The following is a 19,846-nucleotide window of genomic DNA, read 5'->3' on the forward strand; positions in this document are numbered from 1 at the left end:
GGTATTACATATGTCACCCATAGGCGCAAATAAACAATCTTTTGGGAGCAGCATGCACGCACAATGCACATTGCACATATATGCTTTCATTCGTTTTTTTTTTAGTCTTGCACAGTAATAAGCTAGTTTTTGTTTTTAGCTCAGTCGCGAACCTCTGAGTCCACTTTACAGTCCTTGTCCCAGCCCATCCACACTCACCACAGCCCATCGATTATTTATTTTGAGGGCCCAGCCCAGCCCGTGACCCAGCCCAGCCCATGACCGATTGGCTGGCCCGGCCCATGGCGAACACTGCCATATAAGTCCACTCGCCAGAAAGCCCGTCATGAAAACGGCTATTTTTCGGCAGACAAGCTTCCGCTTCGGGTATAACTTTGAGCCATTCAGTTAGCGATGTCGATTCTACTCCGGAGTCGGAGTTAGTAAGATTTTGGTGACTCTGGGTTCAACTCCGATTCTACATACTGTCCTGGCTCAGACCCATTCTAATCTTGCTCCACCCCATCATTCAGATCGCAAATTCTAAGATCGATGGAGATCCTATATCGATAAAAACACGCGTCGATCTAATGCGAAAGGGCTCCAGACCGGTCACACGCATGGAAGAGATTATACCATGGAGCAGTATGTTTTTGGCGGCGTTTCAAGCTAACAGGCCGGTTACCTTAATGTTCGTGCAAGTATCTCTAGGGGACGAGAATTGTTGACGACACGTGCGAAACGTCAGAAACCCATTAATGCCGCTTGGGTCATTTATGACATTTATGACCCAAAAGCAAAATCTTAATGTTTTTTTTTTTCTCAATGGAGGCAAGTAGCACTTTGAGGAACTTGTGCGTGTGTTTTGTTGGATTTGTGGGTTCAGTGACGAGCGTCGGAGCCGCATAAAACTTGTGTGAGCTTGTCCACTGAAGTTTCTGGAGCCAAAGACGACGGGACTGCACAGCCGCCGGTCACTGGCGATGGCTCGCCGCCCCAAAAAGTAATATTATATCATGTTTGCACTTTACTATCTGTTGAATGATCGTCCACCTGGCATTTAAATTTGTCTGAAAAAGGCATGATATATATTTTTGCCCTTCTTGTCGCCATCGGATAGCATTTTTTCCTCGATAAATATCCTTGGGTCATAAATGACCCAGCCGGCAATAGTGTTCTCAATTTTCTCGTATGTTGAATACAAGGGAAGCAGCTGATGATTATACGATTATTTATTTCTTTGGGTTGTGATCAGATCACCGTGGCGGATCCAAAGGAGGGGGTCATATGGGTCACTCATGACCTCCCTTGGGGCGCGGAGGCACCACCGACCTATCAGGGGCACCACAGGCCTAGTGTTGCGATGCTGGGATAGCATGTGCGGACCAGTCGTACGGGGCCGTAACGCGGGTCGGGCCGGCGACTCTGACGGCTGTGGGGCACCACGGGCCTGTCAGGGGTACCACAGGCTTGATAGGGGCATCACAGACCTGCAGGAGCACCATCAGCGTAGCAAGAGCACCACAGGTCTGCCAGGAGGCGCCACAGACCTGCCAGGAGGCCTGCCAGGGGCACCATCGACCTCACAAGGGCATCACCAGCCTCGCACGGGCACCTTGGGCCTGTAAAGGGCTACACGGGCCTGTCGGGAGCACTTCAGGCTTGTCAGGGGCACCACAGTCCTGCCAGGACCCAGGGGCACCAGCGGCCTAGCAGGGGCACCACAGGCCCGCCAGGGGCACCATAGCCTGCCAGGGGCACCACAGGCCTAGCAATGGCACCGCAGGCCTGACAGGGGCTCCACAAGCCTGTCAGGGGCACCTCAGGCTTGTCAGGGCCCAGGGGCAACACAGTCCTTCCAGGGACACCACAGGCCTGTCAGGCCTATGGTGCCCCTGACAGTGTCAGGAGCACCAGAGGCCTAACAGGGGCACCACAGGCCTGCCAGCAGCACCAACAGCCTCGCCAATGAGACGTTGCAAAGCATTGCAATGCAGTGCCTCTTAACCTTCCAGGTGGTGGGGGGGGCATTTTTTGCCCCCCTTTTAGTTTTTTTCAATATATCTCGAGAACCGCTGCGCCGATCGTCACCAAACTTTCAGTACCCTCCCGGGAGCAGCTAGCGCACATGGTGACCAATTTTTTTTCCAAAGGCTATGATAGGCTGGCCGCTAATGACGTCAGAGTGACGTCATTTTTGCCGTTTTCGACCCAAAAAAGAGGTTTCGCGGGAAGAGCTGTCAGGCCTACAGCTTTAGAGATACAGAAAAATGTTTCAGACACAAAAGGTGTGGAATCAAAAGGACTACAAAACTGCTATTTCGGTTTTTTTCGATTTTTTTTTGGATTTTGACCCCCAAAAATCAAAAAATAGATTTTTGTAATATAATAGTCAAAAAATCCAATATTTTTTTTGAATTTCGAAAAAAACGGAATATATGTGATAGTCCCTACCGCCTTCTATCTACATACCAAATTTGAGATCGATACCTCTTTTTTTGGCCAAGTTATAGCGAAAAAACTGTTCAAAATTGATGACGTCAAATTTTCAAACTCAATTTTTAGCAATTCTAGACCTCGTAGCGCAAAACAAAGACCACCATTAGACTCCCCGTGACAAGCTGCATCGAATCAATACCCATTTTATGGAAAAATATCAACTTTGAAATTTGACCTTTTTTGACCTGACCTTGACCTGACCTCCACCAGAAAGTGACCTAAACCGTACCTGATGGTCTTATAACCAACATCATTGAGTTGGAAATGAAAAACTGGCCATAAAACATGCATCGCATAACCTTAGTAAAGTTGGGCTCATGTGGTGACCCTTGGTGACCTTTGGTGACCTCACCTGTGACCTGACCTGGTATGACCGGTGACCTCTAATAGCAACATATGTACTAGACAACTGACGCCCTGTCGCTGATTTTCGACAAAATTCGTTTTACTCGGTGTTATAGCGCTTTCCCTAGAAGCCCCGTGTACGGTGAAACATTTTATCTTTGACCTGACCTGTGACGTCATCGGTGACCCCGAGGTCAATGAAATTTGGTTTCCTATCACAAATTTGACAGGGCTATCGAACGCCGTTTGAATTTTCCGGATCCGTCCAGTAGTTTCGGAGATACGGGGGGGGGGCAAAAAAATGCTTCTTCCCCCCCCCCCCACCGCGCGGAAGGTGGCTGGTAGGCCCACCGCCTGCCGGGCTGATATAGTTTGTCTGAGACCGCTATACAGTATGTACAATGAGGTATCTAGCTAAATCTGTTTTCGTGATAACTCCTTATTTGTGACTATACTAATGCCGGTTGGGTCATTTATGACCCATGCTGATAACTTGAGAACCGATGGAACAATATTTTAAAGCTTGCACAGTTCTCTTGCTGGGACCCGTGTGGCTAACATTTGTTAAGGACAACTTAAGAATCAAAAAATAAAAATTCCGGCATTAATGGGCTAGTGAAAAGCCTGTGTGAATACCACCGTCACTTATTTTCCTTCTCAGTAGCAGTAACCTTGGCAGTAACAGCGGGAGGTCTGGGAGAGGGTCAAAGCGTCCAACCCTTCCGGCGCCCGTGCCTTCGCTATCGCTTTCAGGAACACGCGCGCGGCCGCTATTGTGCGCCCGTCAAACCCAGCCCGCCCTTTGACAGCGGGCGGGTCATCAGCGCGGCGGTCCGCCCGCGTCCCTTCCTGTGACGTCACTACGGTCCTGGAACGCAAGCCAAGCGTAGCCAAGCGGTGCATTGTTGTCATTGTTGTGGGTACATAGGCATTGAAAACAATCAGCTCGGCTAGCATCATGTCTCTCTCGTCCAATGGTGTAGAATGGTGTGTAATTTGACCTCGACATCATCCAAAGATGAACATTTTTTAAGGTCGAGCTCATGACCTGACCGGTAAAACTCATGTGGCATCCCAATCGATTGCCTATTGTAAAACTGAACGCATTGCAGCTGTTTTTACTGCCTTTCCACGTCTCATTCACATGTCAGTTGTCCAAAAGTGCTTGTTTCGACTGCTTAACCCTCGCCGGACCTATTGGCTTTATACATACGCGCCGGGCGATGGGGGGGGGCGGGTACGACCCCCCTCGCCGTTTCGCCCCTGGTGGAGCTAGCGTGTCGCGGAAAAAACGAGCGTGTGCGCCGTTACAAGACGCAGAGATTGGTACCCGATTTTAACCCGCGCACCGACGGGGGGCGGATATCCGCCCCCCCTGAGGTTTTTCGCGAATAGCGGGAAAACCGCGGCGCGTAGCGCCGCGAAATTTGGTATGACTATAACCTCATCAATTTTACACATGGTGTGCAAGTTTGAACCTCCTACCTTTCAAGGTCAGGTCACCAGGTCACTTTGAATGACCCAACCTCAAGTCACTTTTTTGCAACTTTGTCACCGTGCCAGAGCTACAGTAGATGTCGGAGGCCTTTGAAAGTCGCAGGATATTATTAGGTCATTAGTAGCTACAATTTGTATATCTCGGAATTTTGATATCGGTGACCTAAGGTCAGGTCAATTTCGCGACCTCCCCATTATAAGTCAATGGGGGAAAAGTCAACTCCCTGTTTTTACCACTAAAACGGGTCGGAATGGCCCCATATACCATACATGACTTCATATACGATCAACCTTCACTACCTTGAGGTCTGTTTTGCTGTTGGGCAGCTGTGAGGTCATGTGACGTCATCAAAGGTCACCAAAGGTTTTTGGCCAATAACTCCGTACAGGAACAAGATACAGACGCGTGGATGGTCTCATTGTGTTCAGCTCGTCAAGACGCATCGAATGATATACATGATGACCTCGAGGTCACGTGACCTGAGGTCAGCCTTTGACCTTGACCTTTCGAGGTCAACATATGTATCATTCGATGCGGATTGACGAGAGGATCACGATGATGCCCTTAGTTTGTTCCTATCTTGACTAATTCGAAAGTCGTTCGAGAAAAACTCTCTCCATATCTAGCGCCGCCATTTTGACTTTTTCGACCCCTGTGACGTCATCTTTGACCTGACCTGAAAATGACCTTAGTAAAAATTGTAGATCTTGGCCGTGCGTATCCGATGCCGTTTACCGCTTGTCGCTATCTTGCTTCGTTCTCGAGATCTCAGGTGGGGGCGGTCATCCGCCCCCCCCCCCCGTCGGTGCGAAGTTGGCGCAGACCCCCGTCGGTGCGCGGGTTAAAGTCCTAGGTCAACCGGTGACCTCTGAGGTCAGGTCAAGTGCCCCAAGTTACGGTTCAGTTTTTGGTGAATAACTTCGCCAAAAACGGCCGCAGAGCCGCGATTTTGGCAGAATCGTGTTCGTTTCGCTCAGGCGCGTCGAATGATATACTTTTTGTCCGGGTAAGGTCAACTTGGGGTGTTGACCTCAGGTAAAGGTCAGGTCAGCACCCCCAGGTCACAAAGTTGGTTGAAAGAGGTCATGTTGCATATCATTCGATTCGGCATGTCTTCCTGAGTCCATTGGTGGCTTCCCGACTCGCTAGCTCAATTTGATCAAGAGTTATTGACGAAAACTAAGCTGACCTTGATGACGTCATAAATGACGTCACTCAAGGTCAACATTGCAAAAGGGACGCATATAACCTTGCAAGGAGTGCATCAAATCACGATTCTGTGTGCTTGAGATACTTGGAGATCGTTCCCGGCGCCAGAATAGCAGTTTTCATTTTTCCCCATTGACTTATAATAGTGAGGTCACGAAAATGACCTGACCTCATATGACCTTTAGGAAAAATCCGAGATATACAAGTTGTGAGACACATAATGGATAATGGATAATGGATAATGGATACTAGCCTGCAAGTTTCATTTCCCTGTGACATCTCCTCTGGCAGCGAGGGCGTTGCGAAGTTGCGACATCTGAAGACCGTGCAGAGGTTCACTTATGACGTCATAGGTCAGTGACCTGACCTGACCCAAAAATGCGGTTGGTGTCTAAAGGTCCGGCTTGAATCAAAGGTCAGGTATGCCATGTTTCAGCTCTATCGCCAGCGTGTTTGGAGCTATCGTGAAAAACCCTATGGGGGGGGCGGCACCCGCCCCCCCCCCTCGTCCGGCGAGGGTCAACCCTCGCCGGACGCCGCCACAGGGGGGGGGGGGGGGTATGCAACTATCCACTAAGGTTTTTCGCGAATAACTCGCGTAAAAAGCGGCCGATCGCGACGAAACTTTCAGTCGTTCGCATTGATCAATTTTACACCTACCCTGAAAATTTCATGATCCTTGACCCAAATGACCTTTGACCTGTGACCTGCTTTCCGAGACATGTTTGGCCGGAATCGCGATTCGGCGTATGCCGGCTCGCATTAGCCGCGCGTTTGCAAGCTTTTTGTGGTTTCGAACGTTCAAACATGTGATTTGATGTTGCTCCCATGCATTTGGATGGATGTCAAGGTCACCTGAAGGTCAGGTCAGGCCATTGACCTTTGGTGACCTCGGTCCACTTTTTCGAGTTTTACATGTTTCTAGGCCAGTTTTTGTAGCTGAATTCGAATTTAGCAACCATTTGAACATTTACGAAGTAGTGTTGGTGCCTCCGTAACATGTTACGAGTACAAAGCTGTCAGAGGCGGTTGACACGTATTACGAATACCCGTCCCCGTGGTTTAAATACTTAGAAACATCATCTCTGATCAAAACTAACACGATATTCGTGATCAGCACCTCGGAAAACCCCACAGCAGCCACACATTACGACTTTCTAACAGGTCCCGATTTTCCCGATTTTCGGGTCATTGACTTCACCTGGAAGGTCGCCCGATGACCTAGGACCAAGGCTCTATAGAACCAAGGCCAAGGCCTAGGACCTTATAATTGGATATCACCGGCTTCCTCTCGTGACGGGCAACACGCTCGTTTTTTCCGCGAAGCTCTAGCTCGATCAGGGGCAAACGCGAAGGGGTCGTACATTTTTGGGGTATTGGGGTATTTTTGGGGTACATTATTACGAGCGAGCGAGCGCAGCGAGCGAAGCGAAGTCTTTTCAATATAACGGAAAAATCTCAGTATGAGCGGCCCGGCCCGGCCCGGCCTGTAACGCTTTTGAGAGGCTTATATCTCAGCAACCGCTGGACCGAATGGCCTGCGGTCTTTTTTGCTGGGTAGCCCCATCCCTTCTACCCCGTAATTGACTAGTTTTGATACATCTCAGTGACCGCCGTGGCACGTGCCACGTGAAAAGTCAAGGGTGTTCAAGCAGTTTTGCAAAAGTAATGATTTTGAGAGGCCCATATCTCAGCAGCGGCTTGAGCGATTATCTTGCGGTCATTTTTATAGGGTAGCTGCATCACTTCTACCAAAGGTCGGATACTCTTCATCTATGTGAGTGACCCCTACTGCACGTGCAAAATACAACAATAAGAGGTGCCAAATTTGTTCCCATTTCAGTAACTCGGTAATTACTGGGGCGATTTCGCTGAAACTTGGCACACAGGTAGGCACCCACCAGGCAATGCATTCCCATGTGTTGCGGTTAGGGTGCTACTGCACGTGCGCACGTGCAGGGGGCGTTTCCAGATCTCGAGAACGGCTGGGCCGATTGCGCTCAAATTTGGTACACGGTTGGGGACCGGTTAGTAGGGTGCCGTGCAAAAGTTATTTTGGACCCCGTTTGCACGTGCGAACGTGCAGGATGCCGCTTCCAGATCTCAGGAACGGCTGGGCCGATTGCGTTCAAATTTGGTACACCGCTAGCGACCGGTTAGAAGGGTGCTTTGCACAAGCCCGTTGGAAGTACCCTCTCGCCCTTCTGCACGTGCAGGGCTCACCATCTCGCTCGCTCGTTCTTCGCCCAAAAGGCGTTTTACTGGTTGGATAATGGATAATGGATACTAGCCTGCAAGTTTCATTTCCCTGTGACATCTCCAACGGGTGATTTTAACGGGTGATCCCCCCCCCTTGTGCCGTCGAAGGACGCAAAATGGCCTGTGCCGGCGAGGGTTAAAAAGATTTCGCTTCGCTTGCGCGGTCCGCTCACTCGTATATTTCTCCTTCGTTTTAACCCTCACACGTATTCGTGTTTGCCAGCGTCTAACGTATATGGGGGTGGGGGGGGGGGGTCCGTTGGATTCTCCTTGCCGTTTGGCCTCTGATGGAGCTAGAGCTTCGCAGAAAAGAACGAGCGCGTTGCCCGCAACGAAAGTAAGCCGATGATACCCAATTTTATGGTCTTATTTAATGTCACTGGTTGACCTTTCAGGTCAGGTCAATGACCCGAAAATCGGGAAAATCGGGACTTGCTGGAAGTTCGTAAAGTGAGGTTGAAAAATTTGGCATACCCTCTGGGGCAACATTTTCGCACCTTTTCTGAAAATTTGAAGTCCCAGTCTTTTCAGGTCAGGTCACCAGGTCACAAAAACCGGTGCAAGGTCAGGGGAAATTGGACTAGCTTAGCGGCAACTGAATTCCAGAGTTCACTAAAATTGGTAACAAAGTAGGGGAGACCCGGGAGGTATGGGCCCCCTGGAGGTATGGGCCATCGCAGTTTTGAAGAAGTGTTGCGTATTTTTACACATTTGACGGCGTTAACTGGTAGCAGCCATTCCGTTATACATCCCACGTGATTTTCAAAACCTTCCTCAGTCTTCTTTGGCAATGAGCGGTCATAAAGCGTTTTTGCCCTCTTCGAGTAAAATACGGTACATACAGAAAATTTGTGATTAATTTGAACCAGGCTCGTTTTATGGTATCAGACCATCGCTAACATTAAGTTTAAAGAATGCAAATTAAGACTGGATAGATAATATGAAGCTTTCTTGCAAGCTTATGAGCTTAGATGCTACGCACATTTTGGCGTCCTAACCGGGAGGTTCGGGCCACCCACCCCCGGTGATCCTAAATAAATAAAAAGATGCTTTCATTGAATGTCCCCGTCAATAAGTTTTATTTTTGTCGCGCAAGGTCGAAAATTTAACTTCAAATTTCATTCGAACAGAAAAATATTATTTATCTTATTTCATGGTGCATGATTGAGGTTACCAAAATACATATGGGCCCAAGTGACCTCAATGAAACAAGCTGTTGGCCACTTATGCGGTTCCTGGGTTCTAAGAGAGATCAAGGTAGGATATCAGCTACGAGTATTATTCTCATTGTCGAGAAAAGAATATGAAACATGGCACCGGCCCATACCTCCCGGGCCATGGCCCATACCTCCCGGTGTATTTTGATGGATCGAAAAAGCACATGATTAATAGGAAGTTATCTCGAGACAAAATAGTTGATCCCAGATGCCTAATATCAGGCACAAGTTGCAGGCGAATGGCAATTTCACGTACACAGAGTGAAATACCGAGTCTAGCCACTGCCCACTGGACGAAAATTGCCTTTTCACAAAACCGGCCCATACCTCCCGGGTCTCCCCTATATCATTTGATGCGCACGGACTTCCTGAGTTCACTGGTGCTTTTATTTTTGCTTTATATTTTCTAGGTAAAAAGCTATAAGCGAAAAACTTTTAACATGTTTTAGAATTTTTTTTGCACTCATACCCCCCAAACCCCCCCCCCCCCCTAAATACTGACTTAGAGTCACCAAACTTTCACAGGGGCGAGATCTTCTATGGACCCACCTACCCTGTAAATTTGGCGTTTCTAAGTGCTATAGGTGCCAATCGCGAGAGGGGGGTCGTACCCCCCCCCCTCGCCGTCTGTGTAATGGAAAAGGCCCTCGCCTGGCGAGGGTAACCCGCGAGTTGCTGGGGGGGGCGTTAAACGCCCCCACTTCTTTGCGGGGCTATAGCATAAAACGAGGCGCCGCAGGCGCGCCAAATTTTGGGTACCTGTAGGGAATTGATTGAAGTTTATTGTGACAAAGTTTCAAAAAAATCGGTCGGAAAATTTTTGAGATATCGAGGTTTTAGTGACGTCATGATTTCTGAGTTTTCGACTAAAAACGGCATATGTTCAAAAAATCATATAAAATCACAAAATAGACATACAGACATGCCATAACGCCATTAGACTGCCAATACCATGAATAATCAAATGGCTATCTTCGATTATTGATTATCGTTCCGCATTTTCCAAAATCTTGAACTAAATCTTGCAATTTCTCGTGACTACTTTACGACCATGATACATGCATTTCTTAAATTGAACTTTTTGAGCCAAACACGTACAGATATGATAAAATGAATGTCACATTTGTGTTCTACGCCCAAAATTACCCATAGAACATGTGTCACGGGCTGCGAATATCAGTTTTGATTTTCGGGGATAGGTATGTGCCTACCCGGTTGACCTGACCTTGACCCTGACCTATGCTTGACTGACCCCTACATGAAGCCGACACTCTTGTAGGCCTTATATGATGGATTGTGCACCGTTTTGACAGAGTTACTGACGAGAGGCGCCCATTGCGAGTACTGAAGTCCATGCTACTGAAAGCCCGATTTTAGGTGTTTGACCTGACCTCACCTTAACCCGACCTGTGACCTCAAAATTCAACCTTAAAGTACTCATCTGAAGCGTCTTGTCGCGTTCTTTCGTTTGCCGCCTCGTGCGTTTCGCTGCGCCTATTGGTTCTCGAGTTATCGGCTGGGGGCGTTTAACGCCCCCCCCCCCCCCAGCAAACGGTGGGTGGCGAAATACCCCAGCAACTGCCGGGTTAATGTATTTAGGCCAGGTCGGGTCAGGTCAGGTCAGGTCAACCATTAGGTGACCTGCCGGCCATCCATAGCAGGTGTTGACCACTATTGACAGCTTCGTAGCATACGAGGGCACCAAAACTATTTCATAAATCTCCAAATGGGAATTCGAATTCAGCCCCAGAAACTACCCTAGAAACATGTAAAACTCGAAATAGTGAAGCAAGGTCATCAAAGGTCAAAGACTTTGACCTGACCTTCACGGGACCTTGAAACCCACACCAAAAAAAGATTGGAAATTGCGCGGATAATGTGAGCCTCAGCCGAAATACGCCAATTCGCAATTCCGGTCGAACATGGTCTCAAGAATCAGACCACAGGTCAAAGGTCATTGGGATCAGGGTCATTAAATTTTAAGAGTATGTGTAAAATTGATTAAATCGAGGGTACTGAAAGTTTCGTCGCGATCGGCCGCTTTTTGCGCGAATTATTCGCGAAAAAACGGGAGGGGGTCCGTTCGACCCCGCTATATGTAAGTGCGAGTGTTAAAGGGACCCTCCCACCTTAACATTAGATTTGAGTTGAGATAGCCAAAATGGGGTCCCTGGCTCACAATTACCAGTTTCGGCACTCACAACATCGAGAAATGCCTTAAATCGGAAATATTGAATTTCAAAATTGCAGCATTTTGATTCAGAGGGGCTAATGCATAGGAATACCCCTCTGAATGTGTGACGTCAGCGCAGATATCTAGCGATTTTTAAATGTTTGACTAAAACGTTTTGTAGCACGCGGTGGTATATGCTGCTTTGCGCGCAACAAATGCCGCACTTTCAAATAAAGTCGCTAGGAACAGCGGAGATCCCAAAAAGTAGACAAAAGTAAAAGTCTAATATCTTGAAAACCGGTGAATATTTTTCGATGAAATTAGGTAGATATTCGTTTTTGCTCTTTCTGAACCGAGCGACATCACTTTCATGCCAATTCATTAACTTTTTTGAAGGTGGGAGGGTCCCTTTAAGTCACTAAAAATCTGTCTTTAAAGTAAAAAAGTTTATTCCTCGAGCTGAGAGGCCAAAGTTGTACAGTTGGAGTAGATAGGTACTTTAACACATCATGTAGGTATGTGCTTACATGCATGCATACGTGGTGCACTCCAGAAGTTTTGAGACGTTTTCAGTAGAGACAGTTAGTTATTTCAGAAAAGCATGAAACTCCAGTGACTATCGAAATGAGACCTCCCGAATTCAATACACTTGTTGTAGCGCTCCGGTCACTTCCTGAAGACCCGCTGGTAGTCCTTCAAAGTGAAGGTGCCCAGGGCCTCTGTCACAGCCTCATTCATATCCTCCACATCCTCTAACCAGCGTCCCCTGAACTTCTCGCTCAGTCTGGGGAACATCCAGAAGCCACAGATGGCCAGATCTGGACTCTGGGGAGGATAAGGAACAGTTTTGAGGCCCATCTGTGTTAGTTAGCTCGTCACCATAATGGACTTGTGGGTGGGTGTGTTGTCCTGGTGCAGGTGCCTCTGGCCAAATTTGAAGAGTTCCGGCCTCTTGCGGCTGAACTGTCTTTCTCAACTCCCTTAGAACTTTCAGAATTCATTCCTTGTCCCGTGCATGGGACCCAGCCAATGAATATAATGCCTTTTTGTCAAAGTACGGGATGATTATGAGCTTCCCAGTGGACCTGCTTGTCTGGCTTTCTTGGGTCTGGGGGAGTCAGTGTGCTTTCATTGAACACTTTGTCTCTTGGTGTCTGGATCGTTAAAAATACATCCAGCTTTCGTCTCAAGTCACTGAAGAGTCAATTTTCAATGTTTCTGGGGTATTTTCATCAGGCTATTCACAAAACTTTATTGCCTAGCGACCCTCAAAGTTGTCGTCACATTAACAGCCTGACCATGCCGTACACTGGCCGCTGTGACAAGGCGCGTACGACTTGCCGTGTTCAGGGTGATGCCCTAGCCGTCTCTTGCAACGTAGAAAAACAAAATTACGCAAGTACGCTTATGACAACTGTGGTAAGGACATATGAAAATGACAAGAATCTAGCACTGTTAATAGGGCTTTTACGAGGGCAGTCTCAAAACTTCTGGAGTGGACGACGTACATTCTCGAAGTAAACATCAATAATACCCACTAAAGACATATTGCTCTTTGGAACGTCGCTTTCGGTATGGGGATATCGTTGGTCTGAGCCAGCTGACACGGGTGACACCCCCTCAGTGGGGTTCTGGCATGGTCTGCGTTGGATCACCCACCACCACAATGGGCGGTTCCTCAAAACCAGCGTAATTCAGACCGGTGTGAGGCGGCGACGTGAGGCACGCAAGTGCGGGACCGTCCCCATGCCGTGGCGGTCCGGGTCAGGGGAGCAGCCCCCTCCCCGCGCGGCGGGCGGTCGCCCATTCATCCGCGACCCCAGCCCCATGACTGAGGGGTTGACAGAGGGCAAACATCACGTATTTAAACTGGGCAAACAGACGGTGTTCTACGCTAGGGACATCTCGCGGCTGTGATTCACGATACTGCTTCGCCAAACTGCCTTTAGATGGTGGGTCAGTCGGTGTCCGTCTGCTGCTGTGCGCCGAGAATTAGCCCTATAAATTACCATGAATTACACCTTCTAGTGTGACGATACAGTCACATTATCATATAGGTCGCGTTTAGATGCAAATGAAGAAACGACTGCGTTGAAAAAATATGTCATTTCATCGAACGCTGAAATGCTCGAAGTGCTCGCTAAAAAATGAACTCGCTAACTGAGCCCTCAAGGTCGGCTGCCGTGTTGCATTGCATTTAATCCAAAAACGCGGGCTGGGTGTAAGTTGTCGAGAAGCAATTTTTGGCCTGAAGTGTTCTCTAAAGTATTATCTACATAGATCCAGGGAACATATTTGCTATCTGTGATGGCTTAGGAGATATTGAATCGTAAGTCCTCCGGTGTACCCTGTTTTGCGGCGGCCCACGTGTTAAAAGCTGCTGAACATTTTTACTTTGACCAAAAAACGCGGGCACAGTTTTGTGTGTACGAAAATGACTTTTGTCCTATCGCATTCCACGTGGGCTGAAAATTCAGAAACCAGGGAACATATTTGCTACGACCAGTACTTTTCACGATTCAGACCGAAACGTGAAAAAATAGCCCCAAAACCCTATGACGGGCACGTCTCCGCGGCGCCCGGCCGCGGGTCGCTAGTTCCCGAAACGACACACCATGCACAGGCTGCGAATATCAGTTTTGATTTTCGGGCATATGTGCCTACCCGGTTGACCTGACCTTGACCCTGACCTATGCTTGACTGACCCCTATATGGAGCTGACACTCTTGTAGGCCTTATAAGATGGATTGTGCACCGTTTTGACAGAGTTTATGGCGAGAGGCGCCCATTGTGAAGTCCTGAAGTCCATGCTACTGAAAGCCGGATTTCAGGTGTTTGACCTGACCTTGACCCGACCTGTGACCTCAAAATTCAACTTTAAAGTACTCATCTGAAGCGTCTCGTCGCGCTCTTTCGTTTGCCGCCTCGTGCGTTTCGCTGCGCCTTTTGGTTCTCGAGTTATCGGCTGTGGGCGTTTAACGCCCCCCCCCCCCCCCCCAGCAAACGGTGGGTGGCGAAATACTATATATGGCCTTGGGCGAAATACCCCAGCAACTGCCGGGTTAAATCACTCACCGCGTACAAGTTTTGGCGGCCGATGGCCTCTGCCATTTGTGCCCACCGCAGTCGTTCTTCCACGCCCATCTGGAAGTTGGCGTGAGCAGCCGCCGCTGCTGAGGGCTTCATGAAGGAATACCCGGAGGCGGCGCCCAGGGTGCCCATCTCGACCTTGGTGTGACCCTGGCCCTTGTGCCAGCGTTTGCTGAGAAACACGGAGAGATAAGTCAGGAGACATTGCTAAAGAGCTCTGAGATCCGGTCAGTGCTAGAGAGAATGATAAGCGATTTATCGTCCTCGTTACGTAATGCACTCAACTCAATGTTGGTTTTATATGTAAAGTACAAGGCGGGAAATTCGCATCCAACAAACGGAACTTCGCTCAAACAAACGTCAAGAACACGGAAAAGGTACAGACTTATGGGTTATGAAGAGCTAGGTCCTTCAGCTACGATTGGTCGAGGGCAGGCTCAAGGCTGGGCATCTGTCGAAGACAAGCTGGTCTAATCGTGCAGAAATTACAAAACAAAAGTGCACCTACCTCCACTTGCAGAGGCAGATGAAGGTGGCGATGATGATGACCGCTGCTGCGGCGGTGGCGCCGAGGGCAGCCCCCAGTACCTCGCCGTCAATTTCACACTGCGCTCCGTAGTACGCCCCGCGACACCTGACGGAGAGAAATGGACGGTGGGATGTCAAACGGGGCACAACTGGTCTTCATGTTACGAAGACAGCAGAGATGAATTGTCTGCTTGAGAAAAGTCACTACTTGTGAAAGATATTCTGAGATTTTGGGATGTGAACACGTAATGAGAAGAATTACGTAAAGTGCACATCTTTGCCTCGGAAAACATAACACCACTTTGTGAAACAATATTATTTCAACAGAGAAAAAAAGGAATAGCTAAGGCCAGGCTTTTGTGGATTAGCAGGAGATCACTGCAACAAAGATAATCTGTAGCCATCGTCTAAGATTATACAAAAACCGTACTGAAGATCGGAAAAGTCAGTGAAAGTGCCATAAACCGCCAAATCCTTCTGCCCACATCCTTTCATTTTCACAGACATTTTCCCTGCGCTGATCTCATTGGGCAAAGCACGGTTCTCGTATTTTCCGGCAACCGCGCGCGGGGAGCCCGCAGAAGATTGCGCAACAAGCACTGGCCGGATCTCCGCGGGCGCTGCCGCTGTCTGGAACGTGACTGGATGACGCACCCCGGCCGCACTGGCGTGAGGAAACACCGCTGACCCACTAATTCCAGCGCACAAGGTCACCGGAACAGGATCATAGGTAACGCAAGTGATACGGAACCGGACCCAGGGATGAGTAGAAGATATCGGCGCATGAAACTGAAGACGGACGGGAAGATAATCTCATTAGTCATTAGCTTGTCTCAGACGCTCCGAATTACAGAAACATGTGGCATGTGTCTGTTAATGATGTCGACTATGTCGTGCCACTTTAGGACGGTATGAGATGATATAGCGTGTCACGGATTTCCGACCATATCAGGACGGTATGAGCCTTGAGAGACGTTAGTGAGGAAAGTGAGACAGGATGGAGACAGGATAGTGAGACCAAAGCGAGACGAGTGACACATGATGGTGAGACACGGCTAACTCACTGGCACGTTTTTTCGCCGTCGAAGATCTGGCACGTGCCCCGGTCGCTGCAGTAGTCGTCAGTGCAGGAGTCGCAGTAGCGACCCGCCTTCTGTTCGTCTTTCCGGTATCTGTCCAGAAAAGGACCGGAAGAGTGGTGAGTCGTTCAACTGATCGAAAATATAACAAAACAGGCAATTCTGCTGTCTCAAATCTGTATTATATTCTGGTTATTTATAAGATTATTGACCATTTTGACTGCAGTTTGTGTATTTTTCAAGTAAAACTAATCCACGGAGACTGACACACGAACAAATTGTCAAAGAGCGAGCCGCCAATGACGAATTTGTCGTCACTGACTGACCTGTCGTCATATCCGGACTTGCACCTGCAGGTGAAACTGCCGAAGACGTTGCTGCACTCGGCATTCTCGTCACAGTCGTGCTGGTCAGCGTTCTCACATTCGTCCAAATCTGTACGGGATGGAAATTATCCGATGAGACACTATAATGAGAACTGAACGAAATTATCGCCTGTTTTCGTGAAAATGAGGTTGTTGTGAGTATCATCGGTCAGGAATAAGGCTTGGTAGGATAACCAAAGAATACTTCCACTTCTGGGAAAAAAATCATGCAATGCAACTTTGTGACCAACTGAAGACACATGATAATGACGCCAAGTGTAAGCCACCGCCCCCCCCCCCCCCCTCCGCGCTCCACCCCTCCGCTCACCGAGCACTCTCGGCACCGGACTGCTGGGTCCCTCGACAAAAAGGCTCGAGTCGCCTATGAGGTTGTCGTTGGCGCGGATGGCACGGTTCATCTGGCGCTGCAGCTCGTCGGTGACCTGCTCGCGCCGCGTCTGCGTCGTGTCCAGCAGGCTGACCGTTGTGTTGAGCGCCACGCCACCCCGCAGCAAGTAGAACGACGTCACCTTGTTGCCCATGTAGATGTCCCGCATCGTGGTGCCAGACATTGAGGTGGTAATCTGCGAGAAAGGGCAGACATAATTAATCATAGATTCGCTTTTGGTAGCACACAAAACGGTACCAGTGATGTCCCTTGAATAGATCTGGAGAGCAATAATGAAATAATATGCTCTTCTTCTAAAAATGATTATTTCGTAAGCGACATATATTCATTCCAAAACGTCTTATTATGACGTTTAAACGCCATTTTTTTGGAACGCCAGCGATAGGAAGTTCGGAACAATGGCATGGCTCAACGGCCGTCTTCCAGCGGCCCGTTTCCAATATAACCGCACCTCAAACCGGGCACTATCGTAGACAGGTGCTACAGCGTACTCACAGCGTGTTCGGCATCCCAGGCGAGTTGCTGAAACACCTCCGAGTTGGGGTTGCGGAGCGCCGCCTGCCAGGCCAGCCGGCTCTCTCCGATACCGTCCACCTTCATCGTCATTACCACGGAGACCACGCCTGCGGGGGGAGGGGGTGTCAGAAATGCGGAGGCTGAATTCAGGGGACGGTGATGTGCCGACATACACAAATGGATCGTTATATAACATATATGACACCCTAGTCAGCTGACATGACTACTGCAACCGAGTGGAGAGGCCTCCCTAAAAAGCATCGGCACCATTTGAATTGGTGACGAGCACCAGCTCTGCCTCGTGTCCTCCGCATCAGCACCTCGCTTGTCTAACAGCACAAAACCTGTCTGGTATACCTACGACTGCGCAGTGACCCAGTTGTCACCACTGATCAGCCCGTGACTGGCACATGAGGTTCCAAACGGCTACCAGTGCTGTCACACCAAATCGCCCTGGCCTCTGACAGGTCAACTCTTAAGGTGCCCTGACACTTGCACGACTTTCGGTCACGATTTTGTCGTGGCAAGCCGTGTAATTTTCGTGCACGAACTGGGATGGCTCCCGCACTGTTCACGACTAGTGCACGACCAGTTCACGACGATTTCACGAATAATTCACGAATGCGTGCCCATCAGTGTCCACATTGACACGGACTGGTACAGTCGTGTACAGGTTGATGGTCCTCTACTCTTTATCCACCGGGTTCCTATGGCTCAGCATTGGCAGCAGCCGCCTGGTACCGGTAGGCTGTGCCGCATGACCCGAGAGTGAAGCGGCACAGCCTACCCACACTGTATGACACCGGCTCGGGTCGCCTGGTAGAGCGATTTGACCGGACGCTGCGTTACACCGGCTGGGGGGAGGGGGTGGGGGTGGGGGTAAGGGTCAGGCCTGTCGATTTGGCTCGGCTCGGTGGATGAGGCGGGCTGGAGTGTGGTGTGGGGCGGGGGTGATGTGGGGAGGGAGTGAGCGGACCTGGGGCTGGGTGTGTGTGGTCACTTGTCGCATAGAACCGATCGTAATCCACCCTCCAAATATTCGCTTTAGAGATATTCACAAAACCCAGGGGGTTCAAACACCCATCTCCCAAGTGGGGTGCGGAAGGACAGGTAAGAGTCCATACGGTCTCCTCATGAATTGCAGCAAAGAAAGAAAACAGGTCAGTCACCAAATAATCTTTCTGAAAAGTGGACTAATCGCAAAGCCTCCCACACAGAAATAAACATCCAGCACGCGAAGCGTCTCGAACCGGGCCTCTCACTACCGGTCAGTTTGACAGTCTAGCACTCCTACGCTGAGCTACACCGGATGGTGGCCACGGCCGGGGCAAAGTCTGGCCGGGCGGGCGGCGGGGCCGGTCGGTCGGTAGCAAAGTCAATGAATGTTTTTGTGGTTTCGGGTGCCGGTCGCTCTAGCTTGGTGGAATGATGATGGATCACTGGCAAAACTTTCAACGTGGAGTCCCGGTTCGAGCCTCATCGGGGCTCCGGGTTACTTTTCCGAGTTAGGATCTGGTTTGATTTTAGTGGTTGCGAGCCATTTATACGGTTTTATACCCTACATGTCATTTGTCGATTGATTGGTTGATTCATTCATTCGTTCATTTAATACATGTCGACATTTAGCATACGAATTGACATCCAGGATCAATCTACCATTTTCATAAACGTATTGCCTAAATATCATGCATACCTATATGTGGCACAAGACCTATGGTTTCCTCGATACCGTGCCAAATCACGTTTTGCACAATGCACAAGTAAAGTAAATTATATTCGCTGGGTCTTCCGTGCATTGTGCTTAGCAAAAACAGGAATGCAATTGTTAAGCGACGCAAAATGTGCAATGCAGCAAGTGACCACACACACCCGCCCAGCCCCCATGGTCCACCAACACGCCCCACACCACTCGCCGGCCCACGCCAACCACCGAGACGAGCCCCTCCCCCCGCGCTGGTCTGACGCAACAGCGCTGGTCTACAAAGCGCTCCACCCGGCGACCCGAGCCGATGTCAAACGGCGTGGGTAGACTGTGCCGCTTCACTCTCGGGTCATGCGGCACAGCCTACCGGTACCAGGCGGCTGCTGCCAATGCTGAGCCATAGGAACCCGGTGGATAAAGAGTAGAGGACCATCAACCTGTACACGACTGTACGACGAGTTCACGCATACTTTCCGCATAGCTTGCGCATAGTTTACGCACTTCCCGCATTGGCAGGACAAGTTTGCGCAATTTGTGCCGACTTGGGCATGCCATATAAAAATGGGACCTCCCATTTACCAATTTCTCCGTGTCCTGGCCTGACCCATCGTGAGCTCCAGTGACACAAATGTCCTGACTACGGTCAGGACAATGTGACCAGTTTGACCTGGACTGACCTATTGTGACTTTGGCTGACCTCTGTGAACTGGCGTGACCCATCGTGACCTCATGGTGACCTCTGTGACCTAACCTGACACGGTGTGACCTAATTTGACCTTTGTGACCTAGCCTGAGCCCGTGTGACCTAGTTTGACCTCTTTGACCTGAAATGACCCGTCAAATACATTTTCGGTTATGACTTCCCATCTAGGCGTCCAATCGACTCTGGAAAAACACCAAACAATCCCAAATTTCGCGCTGCGAAGCAAGCCGAGATCCACACATTGGCAAGGGCTGGTAAGACGAGTTTACGAATAC

General features: G+C 49.4%; 1 protein-coding gene across 4 annotated transcripts in view; it reads right to left on the reverse strand.

The window, feature by feature from the left end:
- The window catches only part of LOC122391769, a 50,149-nt gene that overhangs the window by 8,912 nt on the left and 21,391 nt on the right, over positions 1 to 19,846 (reverse strand). For all 4 annotated transcript variants that reach the window (XM_043386006.1, XM_043386005.1, XM_043386004.1 and 1 more), the window contains exons 6-11: positions 17,146 to 17,273; positions 16,570 to 16,825; positions 16,203 to 16,311; positions 15,862 to 15,969; positions 14,778 to 14,903; positions 14,255 to 14,441 (exon numbers count right to left, since the gene is read on the reverse strand). In XM_043386006.1, coding sequence (XP_043241941.1) covers positions 14,255 to 14,441; positions 14,778 to 14,903; positions 15,862 to 15,969; positions 16,203 to 16,311; positions 16,570 to 16,825; positions 17,146 to 17,273 — 914 coding nt within the window. The remainder of the gene's footprint in view (positions 1 to 14,254; positions 14,442 to 14,777; positions 14,904 to 15,861; positions 15,970 to 16,202; positions 16,312 to 16,569; positions 16,826 to 17,145; positions 17,274 to 19,846) is intronic.

This window comes from Amphibalanus amphitrite, unplaced genomic scaffold (assembly GCF_019059575.1).
Source record: "Amphibalanus amphitrite isolate SeventyFive unplaced genomic scaffold, NRLGWU_Aamphi_draft 000453F_arrow, whole genome shotgun sequence".
In the NCBI taxonomy this organism is placed as follows: Eukaryota; Metazoa; Arthropoda; class Thecostraca; order Balanomorpha; family Balanidae; genus Amphibalanus; species Amphibalanus amphitrite.